Source organism: Triturus cristatus, chromosome 7, assembly GCF_964204655.1.
Source record: "Triturus cristatus chromosome 7, aTriCri1.1, whole genome shotgun sequence".
In the NCBI taxonomy this organism is placed as follows: Eukaryota; Metazoa; Chordata; class Amphibia; order Caudata; family Salamandridae; genus Triturus; species Triturus cristatus.
In genome coordinates, this window is record NC_140590.1 from 418,944,946 (window position 1) to 418,966,624 (window position 21,679).

General features: G+C 48.3%; 1 protein-coding gene across 9 annotated transcripts in view; it reads left to right on the top strand.

Moving 5' to 3' along the window:
* LOC146809840 (zinc finger protein 567-like) overlaps positions 1–21,679 on the top strand; it is a 182,544-nt gene that overhangs the window by 79,461 nt on the left and 81,404 nt on the right. For all 9 annotated transcript variants that reach the window (XM_085616710.1, XM_085616703.1, XM_085616707.1 and 6 more), the window contains exon 5: positions 14,367–14,480. In XM_085616710.1, the coding sequence (XP_085472836.1) occupies positions 14,367–14,480 (114 nt within the window). The remainder of the gene's footprint in view (positions 1–14,366; positions 14,481–21,679) is intronic.

Sequence of the window (21,679 nt, forward strand, 5' to 3'; positions counted from 1 at the left end):
CACTTGTACTGGCATCCATCCCGAGAATAAAAAAGGCAAGATCGGGTGGCCGCAGGTTCGCCTATAACGCGCCTAAACTATGGAACTCCCTCCCATTACCCATGAGGAGTGAGCAGAATTTACTGGCATTCCGGAAAAAATTAAAAACCTGGCTCTTCCCCTAAACATTTCCCTGCTCCGACCCCACGGGGAATAAACTAAGTCCTCTCAGCGCTGGGATGCCCAAGGGTAGCTATGCGCTCTATAAATCCAAATGACAATGCGGTCCAGGTGTCTACTCTGGGCTATTCCAGTTTACAATGTTTAAACTGTAGGATCTGAGTTTGATAATGGATCATTGCTGTTATTTGCTATTGGCCTATGATTATGTGACATGTTTAGCCTATATCCAGATGTGCTGTGCCTTTACTATGTGATTCAATGTTATGCTTTCTGAGTCTTTTTATGTATATTCCTAAAATTAGAGTGTTAGACCTGGCACCTTGGCGTGGGTCTCCCTTCCATTTTTTGCTGTGCCTCGTGTGTTTTTGCCTGTGTTAGAGGCTTTGGGCACTGTGCCACTGCTATCCAGTGCGACGGTGCAAGTGCTCCCTATGGTAAATTGATGTATGGATTAGTGATTCCATGATTGGCTGGTTTGGTTTACCTGTCAGACCCTAGTACAGTGCACCTGGAGTGCCCAGGGCTGGTAATCCAAATGCTGCTAGTGGGCTTGCAGCACTGGTTGTGCCACCCACAGAAGCAGCCTGTTAAAGTGTGTCTAAGGCTTGCTATTGCAGAGCCTGTGTGCAGTCTGGTACTACCATGCTGACTGGGCCAGTGCACCCACGTGCCAGGGCTGAATAGAGAGATCTGTATCTAGATGGGTGGGAGGAGTTGCACCTCGTACCTGAAGAGGGTTGTGCCTTCCCTCCACAATGCTGGCTCCACCTCCTGTGGTGTGTCTGATCTCTCTGCCCTGCCCTGTGAAAGGAAAGAAGGAGTCCTGTAAACGGAGTGCTCCAGGACTGACCAGACCTGGTTTGGACTAGGCATAGGCCTCTCTGCCTTCAGAGAACAATGAGAAACTGGGTATAAATATTGGGACCCAAACCCAAGAACTTTAGATCACTTTTGGGAAACAAGAAGAAACCTTTGCTGAGGAGAGGAACCAGAGAGACTGAGGAGAGACTATCCGTAAGCTTGAGGTATGGGCCTGCAGTGGTTGCCTGACTGCCAAAGGGAGGAGAAAGGAACTTTGTGTACTTTATTTAACTTGTGAAGGATCTCCAAGGGCTTGAGAAAAGAGCTTGCCTCCTGCTGAAGTCTCAGGGACAACCGATTTCACCCACCAGCTCCCCAAGAGTTCTTTGGAAGTGCCTGCTGTTTTGCGAGGCTTTCTGAGGGACTGCGTGTCGCAAGGAGCTGGAAGCGCGACTCACGAGCAAGAAGCGTGTCGCCGAACTGCTGCTGTCGCTTCACAACGAGAAAGCGCCTCGCATCGCCGGAGAAGAGGATCAACGTTGCATCAAACATCGCCGCATCACCGGGAAGCGTGTCACAGGGCCTGTCGCGGCCCAGAAGAACCGCTGAGTCATCGCAGGGTCACCGAAGCACCTCGCATCGCCGGCGTAGAGTATCGACGTCGCAGCAGACGCCGCCGCTTCACCGGGAAGCGCGTCGCAGGGCCTGTTGCCGCTCGCATCGTTGCCGAAGCATCCTGCACCATCTGAGAAGAGGATCGACGTCGCCGCAGACGCCGCCGCATCACCAAGTAGTGTGTCGCAGGGCCTGTCGCGGTCCGCATCGTGTCGCATCAAGAAAAGACGCCATCTTTGTTTCTTTGCACCAGATCTGCCTCGCATCACGGCGTTGTGTGCCGCATCGCCACGGAAGCGCAGTAATAAACCGCCGTATCACCTCCCCTCGCAGAGAAGAACCGGCGCATCACCGTTCTTGCGTGTAAGGAACCGACGCATCACCTTCCCTGCAACACTTTTGTTGTATTGCGTTATGCATCCTAAGGTACATTGAACTCAAAGTGTCGCATTTTCAACATCTAAAGAGAACTAAGTTAATTTTACAATTTTAAGTACAGTAGTGTGGATTTTTGTCATTTGTGGTCTTGTGATAAGTCTATATAAAGAATACTTATTTTTATATAAAACTCGTGTGGTTCCATCTGTAGTGTTGTCATTTGGTTACTGTATGTTTTCACAAATGCTTTTCACACTGCCTCTGATTAGGGGCCCTTGTGTCTAGTCAGGGTAAGGGGGTACACTAGTAAAATAACCTCTGATCACCCCCTTGGTAGCTTGGCACGATCAGGGGTGATCAGAGGTTATTTTACTAGTGTAACCCCTTACCCTGACTAGACGCAAGGGCCCCTAATTGGACAAAGGTACCTACTTCTGCCAACTAGAGAACCCCCAAATCTAACACTGAGCATGTTTAAACAATATTTTAAAAAGGTTTGGGAAAAAAATTGGTGTTTTTAAAAGATTGAATTGTCAAAACCAGATCTTGAAGATGCCTCTTTGTCACCATTTTTATGTCTGAACTGGTCTTGTGTATTTAGAAATATACACAATAAAGAAATACTTGTTTGTTAATAAGAAAAGATCCATGTAAGCAGATAAACAAAGTTTCCTATGTCATTTCTCCTTCGCTAAGGCAGCCAACATTTACTTCCATTAATTTAAATCAATGGATCTGAGAGTTACACTCTATCCAATTGGCTTCTAACCCATGGTGTTTTATGAAGGCACTCAAACTGGTTGTGACTTGGTTGAGGGCATAGGCATTGATCTTTTGTCTCTTGATTCATATTGATGGTATCTATAATGCAACAGGGCAGCACCATGTCGCTGAAAAACATGTCATATTTCTCTGGAATGGCATTTTTGAAATGTTTGACGATTTACCACAGAGTGTAAGAGGTTACTGCTTGAAACATTTTCCATTCATCATCTGGCAGGTTGACCTACTGTATTTCTGATTCCACCATCTTCACAATTTAAACAAGTGCATTGAGTCCTGCACTCTGTTTTGCGGTTTCATTTTCTTCCACCACAAAGTAAGTGTGGAAATTCAGTAGTGGCTTACTTGCCTAGGTTAAGGCCAACCTATGAAGCAGTGGGCTCTGGAGGATTGTCCACTAGCCTTCAGTTCTCTGAAACACCCAGCTGTTGACTTTGTTATTCTTAGCATGGACTGATGACTTCACCACATTTTACTTGATTGTTTAGTTTCCTGTCTCTCTGCAGCATTACACTAAATACCTTACATTGTCTTTTGGAATTGGCTTCCTCATTCTATTTGTTTCCCCTGTCCAAATATGAATCAGCAGTCATCTGGCACACAATAGCCGGTCTTTAAGGGTTTTATGGCCCACTATGACAAGCTACAAAGCTAAAATAACACAGCACATACGTGCTCTGTAGTTTGGTGACATGCCATATAGTTGGCTCACAAAAGCAGCGTTTATTATTTAACCTCCTTAAGCAGTACTAGACCTTGTTCTTGTCCTGGCGCTAGAAGGATATAACATATTAATATTAGATATATCAGACACTGTTTTGTCCAATGTTATATTTACTGCAAACCGGCTCAAGGACACTGGCGCAACTTACTGTGCAGTCATGCTGCAGCCCACTGCAGCAGATATTTCCAGGCCCTATAATGACCCCTACAATGTATTATACCAGGTTTGTAAACACTTTATAGCTCATAAGTACCACCTCATCTACAGCCCAGCTTTTTGTAAACATACTAAGTGAAATATGTAGTTAACATTTCATTTAATTTAGCTTTAATTCGGTAAAAACTATAAAATCTAAGTTCTTAGGTTGGATGTGGATATTGAGGTCAAAGGCCCTCCCCACAAACTGAAATTCCAGTCCGTTGAGCATCGTAAAGAGGTTCTCACTTGCGCGTAGCCAACACTAATATGCATAAGTGAGGTTTCGCATTTTAGCAAGTTTTGCTGCTTTGATCACTTAATATTCAGCTGAAACCCACACAACTCAGGATGGTAGGTTAACTGTTCATCATCCAATTTTGGCATAGTGCTACTTTTATGTTTTATCAGCATAATATCATGGTAAGCATACCATATCAGACATGGGTATGAACCTTTAACTTGGCATGGAACTCTTTTCGACTGTGAAGTGTTTTTAAGTGTTTTATAGCTTTTATCGTTCTGACCAACAACCTGTTTTTAGGTCGAGCATCAGCGCGCTTGCCCTGTCTGCAAGATCTGTTGTATTCAGTAAATGTGACTTAGCTCCCGCCTGCTGCTGCTTGCTGCTTACCATTGGTGCAGTGCAGTGTCCCTCTTCTTTGCTGGCTCCTAAATGGTATATACAGCCAAACATCACTTCCCTTTTTCTGCAGAAGAACACCGGCCAAGTACTGTCTGGTTAAACTTGCAGTGCTTTTCTGTTGTTTGAAGAGAACTCTTTTTTTATTATTTATTTTAATGCAGCTTTCTACCCGCGCATGCTTCTCTGCCTGTTGCTGCTTCTTTTCTGTCTTTCTTTGTGAATACTTTTTACGAGCGCTGTTCATACTCGCTGCCGTATGTGCCTCCTAGACTGCAATGCTAACCTCCCCTATTCCACCGGCACTCAGCAGTCCCCCCAGGGTACAATCACGCACAGGCTTCAGTGCTTCTCGATCATTGCATACTTAGTAGTCCCCCCGGGGACAAAGCAGGCATTCACTTCTGTGTCTACTGCGAAGGTATAACTGGCACACAATTGCAAAAAAAACCCGGGCAGTGGCTATGGGAAAGTACGTTTTTCTATAACTTTAATGTAGTACTTTGTGTTTCGTTTGAACCCAAATGCAGTTGAGCTGAGTAGTTATCACATTTGATTCCCGGTTCTATCGTGCAGCTTTATTATTGCTATCACCTCATGTGACTAGTTTTTCCAGCGTGAGCACACCACTCATGGGACGTTGTTGTTTAAATTTGTTAGGCTTGTTTTTTCCTACTGTTCATTCCTGGATAGTGAGGCTGCCTTAACGTCACACCCATTGCTTATCTTCGAACCCATCTCCTAGCCACTAGCCATTGTCCTACAGAGATGCAATGATTAAGCCATAAAAGGGCTCAACAGGGGAAGCTGCTAAAGAAAGGACAAACCCTAATTACAGAGGCTGTTTTTTCTGCCCAGTGAATGCCAGGGCTTTTGGACGGGCAGTGCAGTAGTCTGGGTAACCGGTCGGCAGTCCCAGCACAGTCCAGGGCAGATTCTGTTTGCGCACTTCATCACTGCAGGACCTCCTATTCACTACAAGACACATGCTGTCACCTCTTTGGCTCAATCAAAAGCTTTGTATCTGAATGTTAAATGAGCTACAAATTAGTCAAAAAGCTGGTGAGTCATTACAGGGGTCAGATATTTATTTTCCCGAGGAGAGACTTCGTTGTGAGAGGTGTGCTAGGACACGTGTGAGAGGTATGCTGGGTGGCACCTTAATAGGAGCACTTACATTCACAGAATTAGTTTTTATAGCTCACTCATACTGGAGTGGGCACGTAGATGCACAACTGTGTATCTCACCTCTTGCTCCTACACCCATGTCTTGGTGCAACTACACACTTGCAGCAACGGGACTGAATGAGTCTTTTGCAATCATACACTATGCAAACCCGCTTCCCTCATAGGTCACACTACACTCACATACTTTCTATCCACCTGTACAGTCACCTACCGTTAAAGCTTAAATGTCTGTTGTTCTCTTTCTGATTTGAGTCACACACGGGTGCAGCACCTAAACTTAATAAGTGAACTGCTCTCGTCATCGTGCAGTACATCAAAACACTTCCCATACAGGCCACATTATAGACACGGTCTTCCACACACTGACTGAGTACTGTGTTCCTCGTCCGCAACAGCATGCTGAATAACTGCAAATACAAAACTTTGAAGGGGGAAACTGCAATCCATCTAATAAATGTGTCATTCAGACACCTTGTTGGCTTGAAGTTTGTGAAGTTATTCACGCCATCAGGTGTTTTTCACAACCATAACTGAGATCAAGGACTCTATACTTAAGAACACATGATTTGGGAGAAACGCTAGTTAGATGCTTCATTGATAGAGATGGGAGTGGGAACTGGCTACTATGTATAGACTGAGACTTAAGGATGCTAACAGCGTCCTAGTAGAGTACAAACCAAGTCTGACACCAGCTTTTGGAAAAGGTCATATGCCTATAGAGCTGTGACAGCTGTCCTAGTCTGTGGTGTGTCCTGTAAAGGTGCAGTATAGCACAAACAATACGGCTATCTTATATGTAGGACCCACTTAAAAGAAGGATGTTTGGTAGTAAAACCGTACTAAATTGTGGAATAACAGTGCGCTTCACTCAAAATACACTATGTACAGACATTTATATAACCAGCATTTGCAAGGCAATAGGTCTCGCAATTGTGAGAGTTTGATCTATTGGCATTGCAAATGACAAAGCCTTTTATTTATGAGTTGGTTTTGAAAACGGATAAATAAAAGGCATTGTCTTTTTCAATGCCAAGAGCTTAAACTCTCGCAAATGTGAGACCTATTGCATTGTAAATGCTTGGTTTTAATATGTATTTAGATTGTATAAGCTGCAAGAAAACCATAAAATATCTAGGTGATTATAGTTGGGTCGATCATGCATCTACTGTTTAATATTGACTTTGGTTTCTAATATTTCCTACTACCTTGCTGGAAGGCTTTTATGGTTTTAACCGAAATAAAGCTAAATGAAATAAAATATGTAGGTAACATTTTTATTTTTTTAAAATTTTTTTTTTAAACCGTTTATTACAAGACTCAAAAATATACAAATATGGGCCTACAACCTTCCGGCCGGCCGCTAGCAATGAAAGGAGCATACGATATACATTTATAAAACACATGGTGCTGCGGCTGAGCATGCACAGGAGTTAACATCGTTGCGAGCCACACTATCCAGACCCCACTATACGGTTCCATTTTAAACTTAAAGAACAACAAATACAAACAAACCCACAAGGCAATCCTCAATCGGAAATAGCAACACGTGCTCCCCTAGAGGGGGGATCCTAGCCATCCATAGGAATCTCAAGAGGGGGGAGAGATCAGAACTAGGGCTGGGTACACCTAATGCCCGGGATGAGTTGGCTAAGGGGACGGGGCCGGCGATGGATCAGGCAATAACGGTGGAGTACAGATTCCCCCGCGGTAGGCGTTCCAGGGGCCCCATACTTTCACCCATGTCCCAGGCTTACCTCTCGCCACATACACCACCTTTTCCCGAAACATGCACCAATCCATATGTTCCTTCCAGGCCGAGACAGTCGGGGGCCTCTGGCATCCCCACAGTTGGGCAATATCACGCTTGGCAACCATATACCCCAGAGTCACCCACCACGTCTGCGGCACCGAGTAATCGGTAGGCTCCCACACATTCAACAGGCATCTCCTCGCTTCGGGCAACAGCGCCACATGCGTAACCACTCGCAGCACCTCATGCACACCACGCCAGAACCCCTCCACCTCCGGGCACTCCCACAAGATATGCAGAAAAGTCCCCAACGCACCACACCCACGCTTACACAAACCGTCCTCAGCATAGCCCATACGCAGGAGCTTTGGCCCCGTCATGTAGACCCTGTGGAGTATCTTGAGCTGGACGAAACGAAGGCGAGCCGGTATGGCCACCTCTTTCGGGGAAGCCACCGCGGAGATCCAGTCCTCGTCGTCCAGCTCCAGCCCATCGGCTACCCAAGCCTCACGAAGGGCAGTCAACAAGTCTGAGCGGTCGTTGATCAGTTTTTTGTAGATCAGTGAGATCGTGCTGTCAGGGACGTGTCCATCCAGCACTCTATCCTCCAGGGGGGAACACTCCGGGATGGAGGCAACGTCCGGAAAGACGGAGCCCAGCGCATGCCGGACCTGCAAATACCGAAAGTACTCGCTGCCCTGCAACTGAAATTCCGTCTGCAGCATCTCGAACGTTTTAAATCCTCCCCTCGTCCAGAGATCCCCCACTTTGCTAATGCCTATTAAGTCCCACTTCTCAAAGCCCTTCGAGGTCCACAAGGAGCCCAACCGCTCAGACGCGTATAGTGGTGACGCCCGGGTCAAACGGTCCTTCCACCCCATAGCTGCATTGGCCGCGTGCCACACTCGCACCATGACACGCGTGGGGCCCGTTAGGCGAGCGTCGGGCGCGCTAGAGTAGAGCGCTCGATTATAGTCACCACCTGGAAGTAGCATCCTATCCATTTCAAACGCCGGGTTTAAGGCGGGCCCATATAGGCCCTGATTAATCGCAGCTAGCTGGGAGGCCCAATAGTACCGTTTAATATCCGGGAGGGCAATCCCCCCGTCATACTATGGGAGCGTCAGCTTAGCCAGGGCAATACGTGGCCTCCCGTCCCAGAACAGGCGGCGCTGCAAACTCTCCACTTCGCGGAAGTAGCGCGCTGGGACGAGGTCCATAGTGTTCTGCAACGCGTACAGGAAACGCGGCAGCGACATCATTTTAAACAATGCTGCCCGGCCGAGCGGCGAAAGCGGCAAACGCCGCCAGCGCGCGACGTCCTCTTTCAGACACTGGAGCGGGGGAAGCAAGTTCCGATCATACCAAGCCTCCGGGTCCAGAGTAATGAAGACACCCAGGTACCTAAATCCCTGCGGGGCGACCTGGATCGGACAGCCCCGCGGGAGGATAGGAGCCTCCCCGGAGAGAACATACACACACGATTTAGCCCAGTTGATGACCAGACCGGAGTTACGACCGAATGAATGCAAAACATCAACCAGTACTATGAGTGATTTACGTGGGGAAGCTAGGTACAAGAGGATGTCATCCGCGTATAGGGATACGCGGTCCTCATACTCAGGGGTCCAGCGGAGACCACGGATGGAAGGCTCCCATCGCAGCCACTCCGCCAGGGGCTCCAAGGCAAGTGCAAAGAGGAGCGGCGATAAGGGGCAGCCCTGCCGTGTGCCCCGGCCCAGCTCGAACGGAGCCGATACTCTTCCGTTCACCACCACCTGCGCCAATGGGCCCGAATACAGCAATTTGACCCAACTAATGAACCCTGGGCCAAATCCAAACTTCGCAAGCATCGCCCAGATATATGGCCATTCAAGCGTGTCAAACGCCATGGTGGCGTCTAAGGACGCCAAAATGGCCGGCTCCCGTATGAACGGGGCACGTGCGAGCACACCGTGCAAACGCCGCAGATTAAGGGCTGTGTTGCGATGGGGAATAAAGCCAGACTGGTCCTGATGAACCAAATCGCCCACCACGCCGACCAGCCGATTGGCCAGTACCTTGGCGAGAATCTTGGGCTCCGCGTTCAGTAGCGAAATGGGCCGATAGGATGTAACCCGGTCCCGAGGTCTCCCCTCCTTGTGGATGACCACGATTGTAGCCAGACGCTGGTCCAGCGGGAGGGAGCCCACCGAGTGTGCCGCCAGGAACATAGCCCGGAGGTGGGGTGCCAGCGTATCCGGTCGCAACTTATACAACTCGATAGGGAGACCATTCGGACCCATGGCCTTGCCGGAAGCGACCGAGCGTATGGCGAGGGCGATCTCGTCGGAGGTGGGAGCGGCGTCCAGCGACACCCTGTCATCCCCGGAAAGGGACGGCAGCGCGATATCACTGAGCAGGGCGCGGGAATCCTCTTCCGAGCAGGGAGACACCGGGGAATACACCCCACGGAAATAATCCGCGAAACAGGAGACGATTTCTTCTGGCTCAGTTACACACACACCATCCGTTTTCTCAATCAGCGGGACCACACGATTCGCTCTCTCTTTTTTGTCCAACCACGCTATAAGTTTACCAGCCTTATCACCCACATCATACAGTCGCCCCTGTTGCTCTCTACTGAGGCCCCTGGCCGCCTCCGTGACGAGGGCCCTATAGGCCGCTTGCTTGAGTTGGAGGACATGTAATGCGGCATCCGTCACCCCACCTTCTAAATTACCCTCCAACTCGGCCATTTCAGCCTCCATCCGGGTCACCTCCTCCCGCTCGCGCCTCCGGGCGTGGGAAATAAGGGATAGGGCCTCCCCTCGGAGTACTGTCTTGAAGGCCTCCCATAGCGGTACAGCCGAGGGCACGGACCCCACATTCTCATCAAAATATCGCTGAAGGGATTTAATCAATTCAGCGCGAATGGTGGGGTCGCGCAGGTACCAAGGATTGATTGGGACCACCCTACCCTCACCCCTCGGAAAGACATCAAAGTGCAGTAGGAGCGGGGAGTGATCCGAAATACCCCGTGGCAAATGGCGCACCTCTCCCACCCTCCCAACATAGGCCGCCGGGACAAGGACATAGTCTAGTCGTGAGAGACTACCATGGGCTCCCGAGTGGAAAGTGTACTGCAGCTGCGTGGGGTGTTTTAAACGCCAGCAGTCCACTAATCCAAATGTATCCAAGAGGCCGGGGAGCCACGCCTGTGCCCGGGGGAGGTCCCTAGGGGGGTGACGATCCACAGTCCCAGATACCACCGCATTAAAATCCCCCCCCACAACTAAAAGCCCCCCCGGAAGGCCAAGGAGAAGGCGCCCCAGGTCCACAAAGGTGGTCGACTGCAGCCCCGGTGGGATGTATACTGACACAAAGACAACCACTTTGCCCTCCAGTCTTCCCACCAAGACCGTGTAACGTCCCCTGTCATCGTGAAGCACCTCATCAATCTCCAACGGGAGCGAGTTCTTCACCATGATGCCCACACCCCTTGAGCCAGACGTGAAGCCCGAGTGAGCCACTAGGCGATAGCCACGCCGATTCATGGCGCAGAAGGAGTTGCCAATGAGGTGTGTCTCCTGCAGAAAGACTACATCGGGCGAGATTCGCTTCAAAAACTGCAGGACCACACCTCGCTTGATCCTGTCCCCCAGTCCATTCACATTCCAAGACAACAAAGTTAATTCCCTACCCCCCATCATATACAGAAGCCATCATTCGTCCCCCGGAGAGCACTTTAGAACTAACACAAAAATACGTTTGCCTTGTGATAAAAACGAACAACACCCCATCCCTACCCACCCACCGCAACAGAACTCCCCCCTCCCTGCACCCCTGCATGAGCCCGAACAGCCCCCCCAACGTGCAGTGTGCCTGTCGCCCCATATATAGTTAAACTAACTAGACCCCCTAGAGGAGGAGGGAGAACCCCCAATAGACCCAACACAACCTCCATAGGAGGGGAACTTACAAAAACTGACGCAGAATCGAAAGTGGCATCATTGTCGTCCAGAGTGAGGCCCAATATTAAACCCTCAGTCCCGATCCAGCGTGCCGTCTCCCCCCGCCGCCCCCCCCCCCGCCCCCCCGATCACGATCCCCGGGTAGAGTGTCCAGCCAGTCCCCGGCCGCTTCGGGACGATCAAAGAAGTGCGTGCGACCATCCACCTCCACTCGCAGCTTGGCTGGGAAGAGCATGGCGTATTTGAGGTTTAGGTCCCGAAGACGGCGTTTGACGCCTAGGAAGCTCAGTCTCTGCTTCTGGACCGCTGGGGTGAAATCAGGATAAAAATTTACCTCCATATTGTCAAGCTTGACCGGTCCATGCAGTCTGGAGGTTTGCAGGATAGCGTCTCTGTCCCGAAAATTGAAAATCCGGGCGATGAGAGGTCTCGGAGGGGCTCCGACCTTCGGCCTTCCCCCGGGAACCCTGTGGGCCCTCTCCACAGCGAAGAGTTTGCTCAGCCCCCGTGGCTGGAGATGGGTAGCAATCAGGTCCTCCACAAAGAGATCCGCCGCCGCCTCCTCGCGTCCCTCGGGCACCCCGATAATGCGGATGTTGTTCCTCCGTGCCCGACTCTCGGAGTCCTCCAGGCGTCGATCCATAAGCGCACTCGCCTGACTAAGCCGGCGCACCTCTGTTTGCAAGGCCGCCACATCTGTCGTTAGGCCCGATGCGGTGTGGGCCAAAGAATCTACTCGGTCGTTGGTTTTGGAAAGATCGGCCCTCACCAGGCCAACATCCACGAGGACCGAGTCGATCTTCTGCGCCAGTGTATCAAACCGCTGGCCCACCGAGGCCTTCATCTCGGCAATGGCTCCCATGACATCTCGCAGAGTCAGATCTGCGGGCAGGTCTGGGGCATCAGGAGGGCTCTCAGGGGACTTGCGCGGTCCATCGGGAGATCCCTTCTGGAGGGTATAGCGGTCCATACTGTTGGCCTGATGGACGGCGCCACGCCGGGTCGATTTGGTCTTTGCCCGGTCTCCATCTTGTTTCGTGGCCATGGCCACCAGTCTCCCAGTCGCACCAGCCACGTCGTGTAGGGCAGGAAAGCAGGGCCACGAGCTCCGGGGGGGGCCCCTTCAGAGCGGCGGGGTGGATCACAGCCTGCAGGCAGGCAGGGTCTCCCAGCAAGGCCACACCAACACCAAGGGCTCCGCGACCCAACCTCGCAGAGACGACAAGGGGGTGTGAAAGCGAAAGTGCGGGGTACGCGAGTCGCCAGGCCCTGCCTGCCGCTGTTGTTCACTTTGTCACTGGATCACCCCACAGCGCAAATCCGGGGTCCGGCGAGGGGAAGGCTGCAAACCTCAATCGGTGCTCACTCCGGTGTCCGAGGTCCGATTCGGAAGCGGGGAACGGGTGCCACCTCAGCTCAGGTTCACCAACATAGTCCCCTCATCCAGGGCAGGATAATTTCAGGATAATCGTAGGAGGTTGCGGAGGTCCTCGGGAGCCTCGCACCTACGCGGCCATCTTGGTTGCGCGCTAGGCTCCTCCTCCGTAGGTAACATTTTTAACGTTGCTATTCCCAAGCTTGCTCACCAGACCCACAAAATTCCATTAAATCAGCGAGAGGAGGTATGCCCTCTGCTTTGGAATGTAGGTTTTTATGGCATCCTACCCTTTAGTTCCATGGCCTTGTTCAGGAGCAATCAATCAAAGTTTTATAAAGTGTGACTACTCATCTGTGAGGGTCTCAAGGCGCTGGGTGGGGGTCGGGGTCTGCAGTTCAGTCTAAGAGCCAGGTTTTGAGGTCCTTCCTGAATTGCGGCAGCGATGGCAATTGCCTGAGGTGCCAGGAAACAGGGAGTTCCAGGTCTTCGCAGCAAGTTAGGAGAAGGATCTTGGTGTGGTGGATCTGTCGGACGGTGGCCAGGGCCAGTTAGGGGAGCGGAGATATCTGGTGGGAGTGTAGAAGGAGAGGCAGTGGTTGAGGTACGCAAGTCCGGCGTTGTGGAGGGCTTTGTAGGTGTGTGTGATAAGCTTGAAGGTGATTCTCTTGGTGACCGGTAGCCAGTGAAGGTCTCATGTGGCGATGAGGTTGTGGCGTGGGATGTTCAGGATGAGTCTTGCGGACGCATTCTGGATGGTTTGCAGGTTTTCTTTTGAGTTTCTGGGTGGGGGCGGCATAGAGTGCGTTGCCGTAGTCGATTCTGCTGCTGACGAGTGCATGGGCGGCTGTTTTCGTGGACTCGTGGGGATCCACTTGAAGATTTACAAAGGAGGTGGAGCGTGTGGAAGCTGGAGGACGAGACAACGTTGATTTGGTGGTTCATTGGGAGCGAGTAGTCCAAGATGATGGCAAGCTTTTGTGCATGCTCCGTAGGAGTGGGGGGGTTCCGAGCCCTGCGGCCACCAAAGGTTGTCCCAGGCGGAGGGGAAGGAGCCCAGGATGAGGACTTTGCTCTTCTCCGAGTTAAGCTTGAGGCAGCTTTCCTTCATCCAGGTGGTGACTGCCTTCATCCCATCATGGAAGTTGCTCTTGGCGGCTGCTGGTTTGTCTGTGAGGTAGCGAATCAGTTTGGTGTCGTCGGCGTAGGAAATTATGTTGAGCCCGTGACTCAAGGATCACATTTCCTGACATGTTCCCCAAGTCACCCCCTACTATACTTGGGCGGTGACCTTGTCCCACAAGGGTCTCAACACAGTAATAGCGATAGAACTCAAGTGACAAGCCTACAGTCAGTCAACACATAAGTGTTCAGAGCTCGTAGGAAGACAGCCCTTCATAATTGTGATCTAGGCTCTTCTTAGCAATCTGAGGCCCACAGGTTTCTCTACGTGTGCAGACTTGAATATAGTTTAAAAGACAAGTATTCCAAACCCATACAGTGCATTCTATTCCCAAAGCAGCTCTTTGAAGAAAATATGGTTTGAATTTGACTGTAACAGTTGGATGTGGTAATGGTGCTTTTATAACGACATTTACTGTTGTTGTAAGGAGAAGCAAAAGGAAATTGCTTGACTAATCCTTTTCTTCTTCTTGCTCACCAAATCAAAAATTTCCCTCAAGTAGTTCTTTGAAAATGTGTGTATGTTGTGGCTTACATGTGCTTCCTAGCAAACATGATAGGGTATGCGCATAACAGCATGAGTTTTATAATTACTGTAACAACTTTTTCTACAATAGGGCACCCAGTTGTTGAACGTTCAACTCCAATAAAACTTAAACAAGAGGAAGAGTTATATCGCAAGACCCGACAGGACAACAGGAAGGTCGAAAATAAAAACAGTTCAATAACAAGTAAGTGCTTACAAATCAATAAACATTTGTTTCATCTAATTTTTCTGAATGTTTAAGTTTTGCACATGATTTACATCTGATATGATTTGCTTGCAAATGTTTTACAACCTGCAGCTCAAGCCCACTTCCTCCCACGTTTTGCCTTTGCTATAAATAGTATATTGATCAGCCAGGAAATGGGTTTCAGTGGGATCAAAGCCACCTATATTGTACTAGAATAAATGTAAGTGTTAAGGATGATTTTTACCGGTACTTCTAATTGTTTAATGTTGTTCCATGGATCTGTCCCACTTTCTTCCTCCTGGAAGGTCTTTGTAGCCGGTTTTTGCCCTCCGAACACATCTCTCCTTTTTTCCAGCTTTGTCCCATGAATAGTTATATTCTTTGGTACTTTATTTCCCTGTAGTCACAGACTGTGTTTCAGTCCTGTTGTACTTTAGACTTAATTGTTAAAATGCAGTAGTAGCATTATTGTGGCCAGTGATGATGGATGGTGCAATTGTTGTCCAAGGTGATGGACTTATGAAGAAAAAGACTTTATAATGTAGCTCCCTTTTTTTGGATTATGCTCTGTTCTGGGAAGAACTATCAGCCATGGGTCTTGTACCCTGTTTATGAAGTGATGCTTTGGGAGACGTTTTTTGTTTACATTTTGTTCCACCAAGGAATAATCATTTGAAGATTGATCTTCTAGGCCAGACCTTTGGTAGACGTTGGTTGAGCATTTTGTTCTTCTCACACTCTGAGGGTCCCCCAACACAATAAGTCTCAGGCTGTGACACTCCCCTTGCATAGATATGTATGTTTCTGGAAGTGGTGGTTTGTTAGAGACTTGCATTATGCAAAGTGCTCCGCTGGTTTGCTGAAGGTTTCTTGGCAGGCTTCAAAGTTGACAGAAAGGTAGGGAAATGTCCACTAGGTTTTGCTGGTGGTGAAAGGTTAGCAACTGAGATCCACTTAATGGGAGGTGCTGGAGGTGTTAGTCTAGCTATGTGTTTAGAATGTTGTCCATACATAAAGAAAGCAATTACATCCATGTCTCTGTGTACAGTATAAATGATTTGAAGGGAAATCTCAGGCTTATTTGCGGATAGTAAAGGAATCTCTCTAGTTTTGCTCCTGTTTTCTTTATCTTGTTGTGTATGGATAGAGGAATATGTATCTTTTGTTTGCGGAGTTAGTTGTTATCACCTCAAGTGAAAGGTTAATGGAAGCTTTGTTTTCAATCGAGATGTAGCTGGTGAACAGACAGGTTGGGAGTTTGGTGCTTATTACATTCACCTTTACATCTTTTTAGAAGACCATTTCCATTTGTGCCTAATCATTTAGCCTTCATTTGTGAGTTGATCTGAATTCAAAATGCTGTGGGTTTAGCTTTAGTCTTTTGGGTCAAGATAGGGGTGTAGGTAGTGAAGAATAGTAATATAGTCCTAGAAAATGTCAATTTTGCTGATTGGACCACATTTGTTAACCCATGTAGAAGAGGACTAGTGGAGCATTTCTTCATTGAAGTGACGAACGCAGAAAGATCCATAGGTATTCCTTATATTGATTTCACTACCATAATCTGGCCCCAGATTTGATCATTGACACTTTGCATACCAAACTTGAGTTAAGGTGTTTGATCTCCTTCCCTTTCAGAATACAAATATAGTGAACCCATTTAAAATGGCAACTTTGCTGGTCTAAATTCACGTTTTTATCCTTCAGTATTTGCAAAGCATTAAAATCCACAAGGGTAATCTAAAAGGGTATTTACCCAGTTCCTAGAGATTCAGCAAATTCTTTTTGTCCTTCCTTATTTAAGGAGGAAACAAATTTCACATTGCTCTTGAATAGACGAAATATGTGTCAAACACCCCCCACACCCCCTAATTATTGAGAGTTGGAAGAGTAAACATAACAAGGTCATGCCCCAAAGATTTGTGAGCAACAATTCTCTTGTAGGAGATTTCCATTTCCATGTATAGTCCTAAGCACTGAATAGTTCCGCCTGCCTGAGGGGACCCCAGAGCAGTTCTTGTATATATCTTCTTAAGTGGAGATTTTCGCCTTTCTTCAGGAAGGCCTGTAAAGAAACTTAAGAAAAAGACAGATAATGCAGTCTATGTACCTAAGCTACAATGGCTATACTCTTCATCATGAAGTCAAAAAAGGGCCAGTACATTAAGTATGGGTATAATTTAAGATGATTTGCAAACAGTATAAATCTCCTTCGCAAACCCCTTTTTTGGTCGAGCATGGGCAGCGCATGCTCTGTTCTGCGAGGCATGCTGTATTAGAGTACGGCCTTGAAGCTGCCTACTTTTCGCTCCTTTTTTTCATTGGCTTGTGTGATTGTCCTTTGTAAATGCTGGCTTGCGATTTGTTAATATGCTTGTTAGTCCCTCCTTAGTACCGCCTTGTCTTCATTCGTAACTTTCCATGAGGACTGGCCCTTTTACTTCTGTTGTTACACGGTATGTGTTATTTAGTTTGTAAGCACTATTTTCTTTAATGAGTTTCCCCTACTGCAGGCACGACATGCTTTCCTGCAACATTCAGCGCGTCATGCGCGCTGTCACTTTCCAAGCAGCATGGGACAATGGCTATCGCTTCTTGGAAGTGAAATAGATCTGCCACTTACAAGAGTTTAAACTATTGCCATTATAAATGACAATGCCTTTTATTTATGTATTAGTTATCAAAACAGATAAATAAAAGGCATTGTAATTTACAAATCCAATAGCTTACACTCTCGCAAATGCGAGACCTATTGTGATGCAAATGCTTGTTTATGATCAAGATGATGGAGAGTAGGGCAGAGTAGCCCCATAATCTGCTATTATATGACTAAAATGGGGGCTAAGCCTTTAACAACCCAGAGACCACCAGTATCCCATCATATCCACCGGGTGGAAGTTGCTTTACTTCTTTTTTCCGGCTCCTGCTGACAGGGCCCTGAAGCATTGAGCTTGACCCTTTATAGGTTTTTTTCCAAGAGAAATTGGTGACAACACAACAACGTCTATTTGAATTTTCTTTTTCGCTGTTTTTGTGATTTTTATTTTTTATTTTAATTTTTTACATAAAACTGAGGCATTTTGTCAAACAAAATGTCTTCATTGTTTGATAAGCGTTCTTGCTGTTGCAGAAAAGGCCTAAACAGACCCTCATGCGGTCTGCATTATCTTTCTACCTTCCACTCATCTTCCTGTCGCCTGTGACATCTGCAGGAAGTTTTCCAGGAGCACTCTACGCTACAAAGAAAAGATTCGCCTTCAAGGGAGACAGCGCCTGTAAGCGCAGTCTGCCAGTGGAACTTCAGACCGAGGGGAACGTCAGTCTTCTACCAGGGCTCTTCCCTCAGCCTCCAGTGGATGTGGAAGGTCTGAGTCGTTTTTCTGGGAAAAAACGAATTGGTCCCGGTTGATGTCGAGAGGCTCGACATCGAGGAAAGGTATGGTGCCAACATGTTCGCCACCAAGGGCTGGCTCGACATCGCACAATCGTCGCCGCTTGCTGTCTTTGCAACACCACTTGATGTCAGAGGAATACAGGCCGTCGATCTCTCACCAGCGTACGACGTCGAGAAGTGCCCGTCGATCTCTCACCAGTGTACGACGTCGAGAAGTGCCTCGTCGAAGTACTGGTTCGAGAGCCTAACGTCAGAGTGAGAGCTCAACGTCGAGGAGTTTGTTGATGTCGAGGAGACTACAGTTCCAAAAGAGGATATGAATGAATTCCTCATCAGAGCCCCACTATTCCAGGGCTTACTCGCTATCCATAGTTGTAGTACTATCTCCGTCTCCTCCTTCACCTCCGGATCTACCACCTCCTCCAGTGCCGCCTCCAGCACCTACAACTCCAGCTCCCAGGTCTTGATGTGCTCACGATCATACCACCTCTCACGTCATGGCCATCATCCATCTGGGCGCTCTTCTACTTCAAGACATTCCCATTGCCATCCTAGATCACACCAAACATCAAGATGTCATTGACACCATACCGGTGATCGCTCTTCAGACTCTCCACAGCCTCGTGTCTCCCTGGTGGATGACATTACCACCTTCAAGATGTTCTGGTCCCAAGGAATACCAAATTAAATATACAGGTGTCCATTCCAACAAAGTCCACATTCGTAATCTTAGAGACTCTACTGTAGTGTATGGCTTCAAGGCCTTTTCTTCCTCTGGATCTGGGTGTTCTCGAGCCGGCCATGGACTTGTTCCTAACACCAGCTGTTGCTAAGCCTGCCCCATCCAGGCTTTAAAAGAAATGCAGATCTCCGGATGAAGACCCCCTGTTTCTATGCTCTGATCCTCCACCCGACTGTTGTGATTTTGGCTGCGTAAAAGTCCCATTCCACCTCTCCATCTTCTTCACCTCCAGATAAGGGGAGAATATATTTGGATTCCGGAGGCCGCAAAGTCTGCAGTTCAGTAGACAGTTTTATGAAGGTAGCAAGTGCTACAGCTCTCTTGGGCAGCTGCAACCTAGCCTTTTGAGATTCCCTGCAGCATTTCGCTGAGCACCTGCCAAGGGATAAACCGAAGGGAGAAATGGTCTCAAATTAAATAATCAGAGCAACAGCGAATTCTTCCCTCCTTGACGCTCATGTATATTGTCACCGAGTGTCCTTGTGGAGACATTCTTGGCTCTGGCTAACATCTCTGAAATTGGAAGTGCAACACCGGATCCAAAATGTGCCTGTTCTCAGGTTCCACGCTATTTGGCAACCATGCTGACAATGAGATGGCAAAAATAAAAACGGACATGGACAAATTAAAAGCTGTGGGTCTGGAGAAACCTGGAGAACAGCGTGAATCGTTCCGTCCTTACCAGCACCAGTTTTACTCACAGAGGGTTCAAACCCCTCATTGGCTTCCAGGAATATCTCAATGACAACCGCATCGAAGATCCTAAGAGCCACCGCATAAGCAGACCATAGGACGCTCTGAACCAACAACCCACCCAAGGTGGTAAATAAACATCCGGCACAAAACCAGGAGTCCTCCCTTCCCACTCTTCTGTTATCCACTCTTGTAAGGGGAAGTATTTCACATTTCCTGAAAGAGTGGCAATGCATCACAAAAGACACCTGGGCTTTGAATATTGCACAGAATGGGTACTGTCTCTGTTTTACCACCGTCAATTCCACCAAAGCCGTCCACTTTCCATCTCGACCTACTCAGGACAGAGCTCAACATTTTGTAGCAAAAGAAAACAACTGATTGCGTATTACAAAAAAAAAATATGTCTGTATGTCACTCCGCTAAGGTAGGGGTCGGACATCTAGCCCAACACATTGCCACACTGCGTCTGGACAGTAAGAGCCCAATAGCCTCCAATTTCCTGTCTGCTTTTTCCACTTCCCTATCCCAACCTAAAAGAGCTAGCCTGGGGTCCTGTTGCAAGGGGGAGCCAATAATCGTGCCCAATCCCATAATACTGCGTCCCAGAATTCAATTATTTTAGGGCCATGCCACATGCATGAATCCACTCACTACATCTAGGACACTCCGCTGTGTCTCGCAGTCCATATTTGAAGAGCCTTTCTGGGATATAGTATACTCTGTTAATATATTTAAAATGTATAAGTCTGTGCCATCCATTTAGCAACACAGTTTTTATCACTGAGCAACAATATCTCTGGCTCTCATCATCGATGGGCCTGCCCAGGTCCCTCTGCCATTTTAGTCTCGCCTTCATGATGCCTGATCGCCGTTCCTCTTATAACAGGGCGTATATTTTCGCAACCAGTTTAGTGGGAGTGTTTGATTGTATTAGGGACGATATCGCGGTCATGTCCGGCTGCTCCTGCATATCCTCTCCCAAGAGATCTCGAGACGTTGCACTACTTAGGGCCCTCCATCGACACCATTCACGCAAAGGTGTGTCCTTCTGAGCAGCGACGCTTAACGATCCTTAAGAAATGTCAGACTCTGAGGAAGGTGCCTCATCTAACAGTAAGGGCAGTCTTATCTCTTCCCAGCTCAATGGCCTCCTGCATTTTTCTCACTCTCAATGTTCTCCTTCACATGCAGCCCCTCCAGGAGTGTCTAGAGGACCAGTGGGACCAGCTGATGGGCAGCTGGGATGACAGGATCACACTTTCTTTACATGCAACACAGTCCCTTAAGTGGTGGTGTTCTACAAACAATCTCCTCCAAGGGATGCCATTTCACCAACAAGTCCCATCTCATACCATTTTGGTGAATGCCTGACTTCTCGGATGGGGAACCCACTTGAATCACCTCCATATTAGAGGCTCATAGTCTCTGTGAGAGATGTCATACCATATCAATCTCCTTGAGGTCCGCGCAGTTCATCTAGTGCTAAAGGCTTTTCATCCATCATTTACCACTGACACCATGCTGGTTCAGAATTGTTCAGCCGGACAGTACAACCACTATGTACTATCTCAACAAGCAGGGGGACACCAAGTCCAGACTCTTGTCACTAGAGGCCCAGACAATCTGGAATTGACTCTTGGCCTGGAACCTGAAGGTAATAGCAACTCACCTCACAGGTGTCAAGAATGTTCAAGCAGAGGCTCTCCGCAGAGCTCTCGCTGAAAATAACGAGTAGGTTTTGCACAAAGAAGTCATTCAAGGTATCTTCCGCTTGTGGGGCACTCCTTCTATCGACCTCTTCGACACAGCGGAAAACGGGAAATGCCTTGGCTTTGCGTCCACGTATTACCATCCAGAGACGATGGGGAATGCCTTGTGGATCGACTGGTCTTGCAAATGTCTTTACACCTTTTCACCAATTCCTCTGATCCCAGCAGTCCTGCTCAAGCTCGCCAAAGTGAAAGCCAAGATGATCCACATCACTCCAGAGTGGCAGTAGCAATAGTGGTTCCCGGCCCTTTTTCACCGGTCATTGCATCCACATCTCAAGCTGCCATGCAGGCCAGACCTACTGACGAGATTTGGAGGCCAGATGGTCCATCCCAATCTCTCCTCTTTGAATTAGGCTGCAAGGCTCCTGAGTTAGTGCAGTACGGGCACTTAAACTTGCCACAAGACTGCATGGAGTTCCTCAAAGAGGCAACGCTGCCTTCTACTTTCTCTGCTTAACCTGCACCCGACTACTTGCCAAGAAGATGTGATTTTACCATACCGTTTACACATGGCTAAATCTGGCTTGCAATTCTCTTCCATGAAGGTTCATCTGGCGGCTCTTAATGCCTACAGGAAATGCCCGTCACAAAC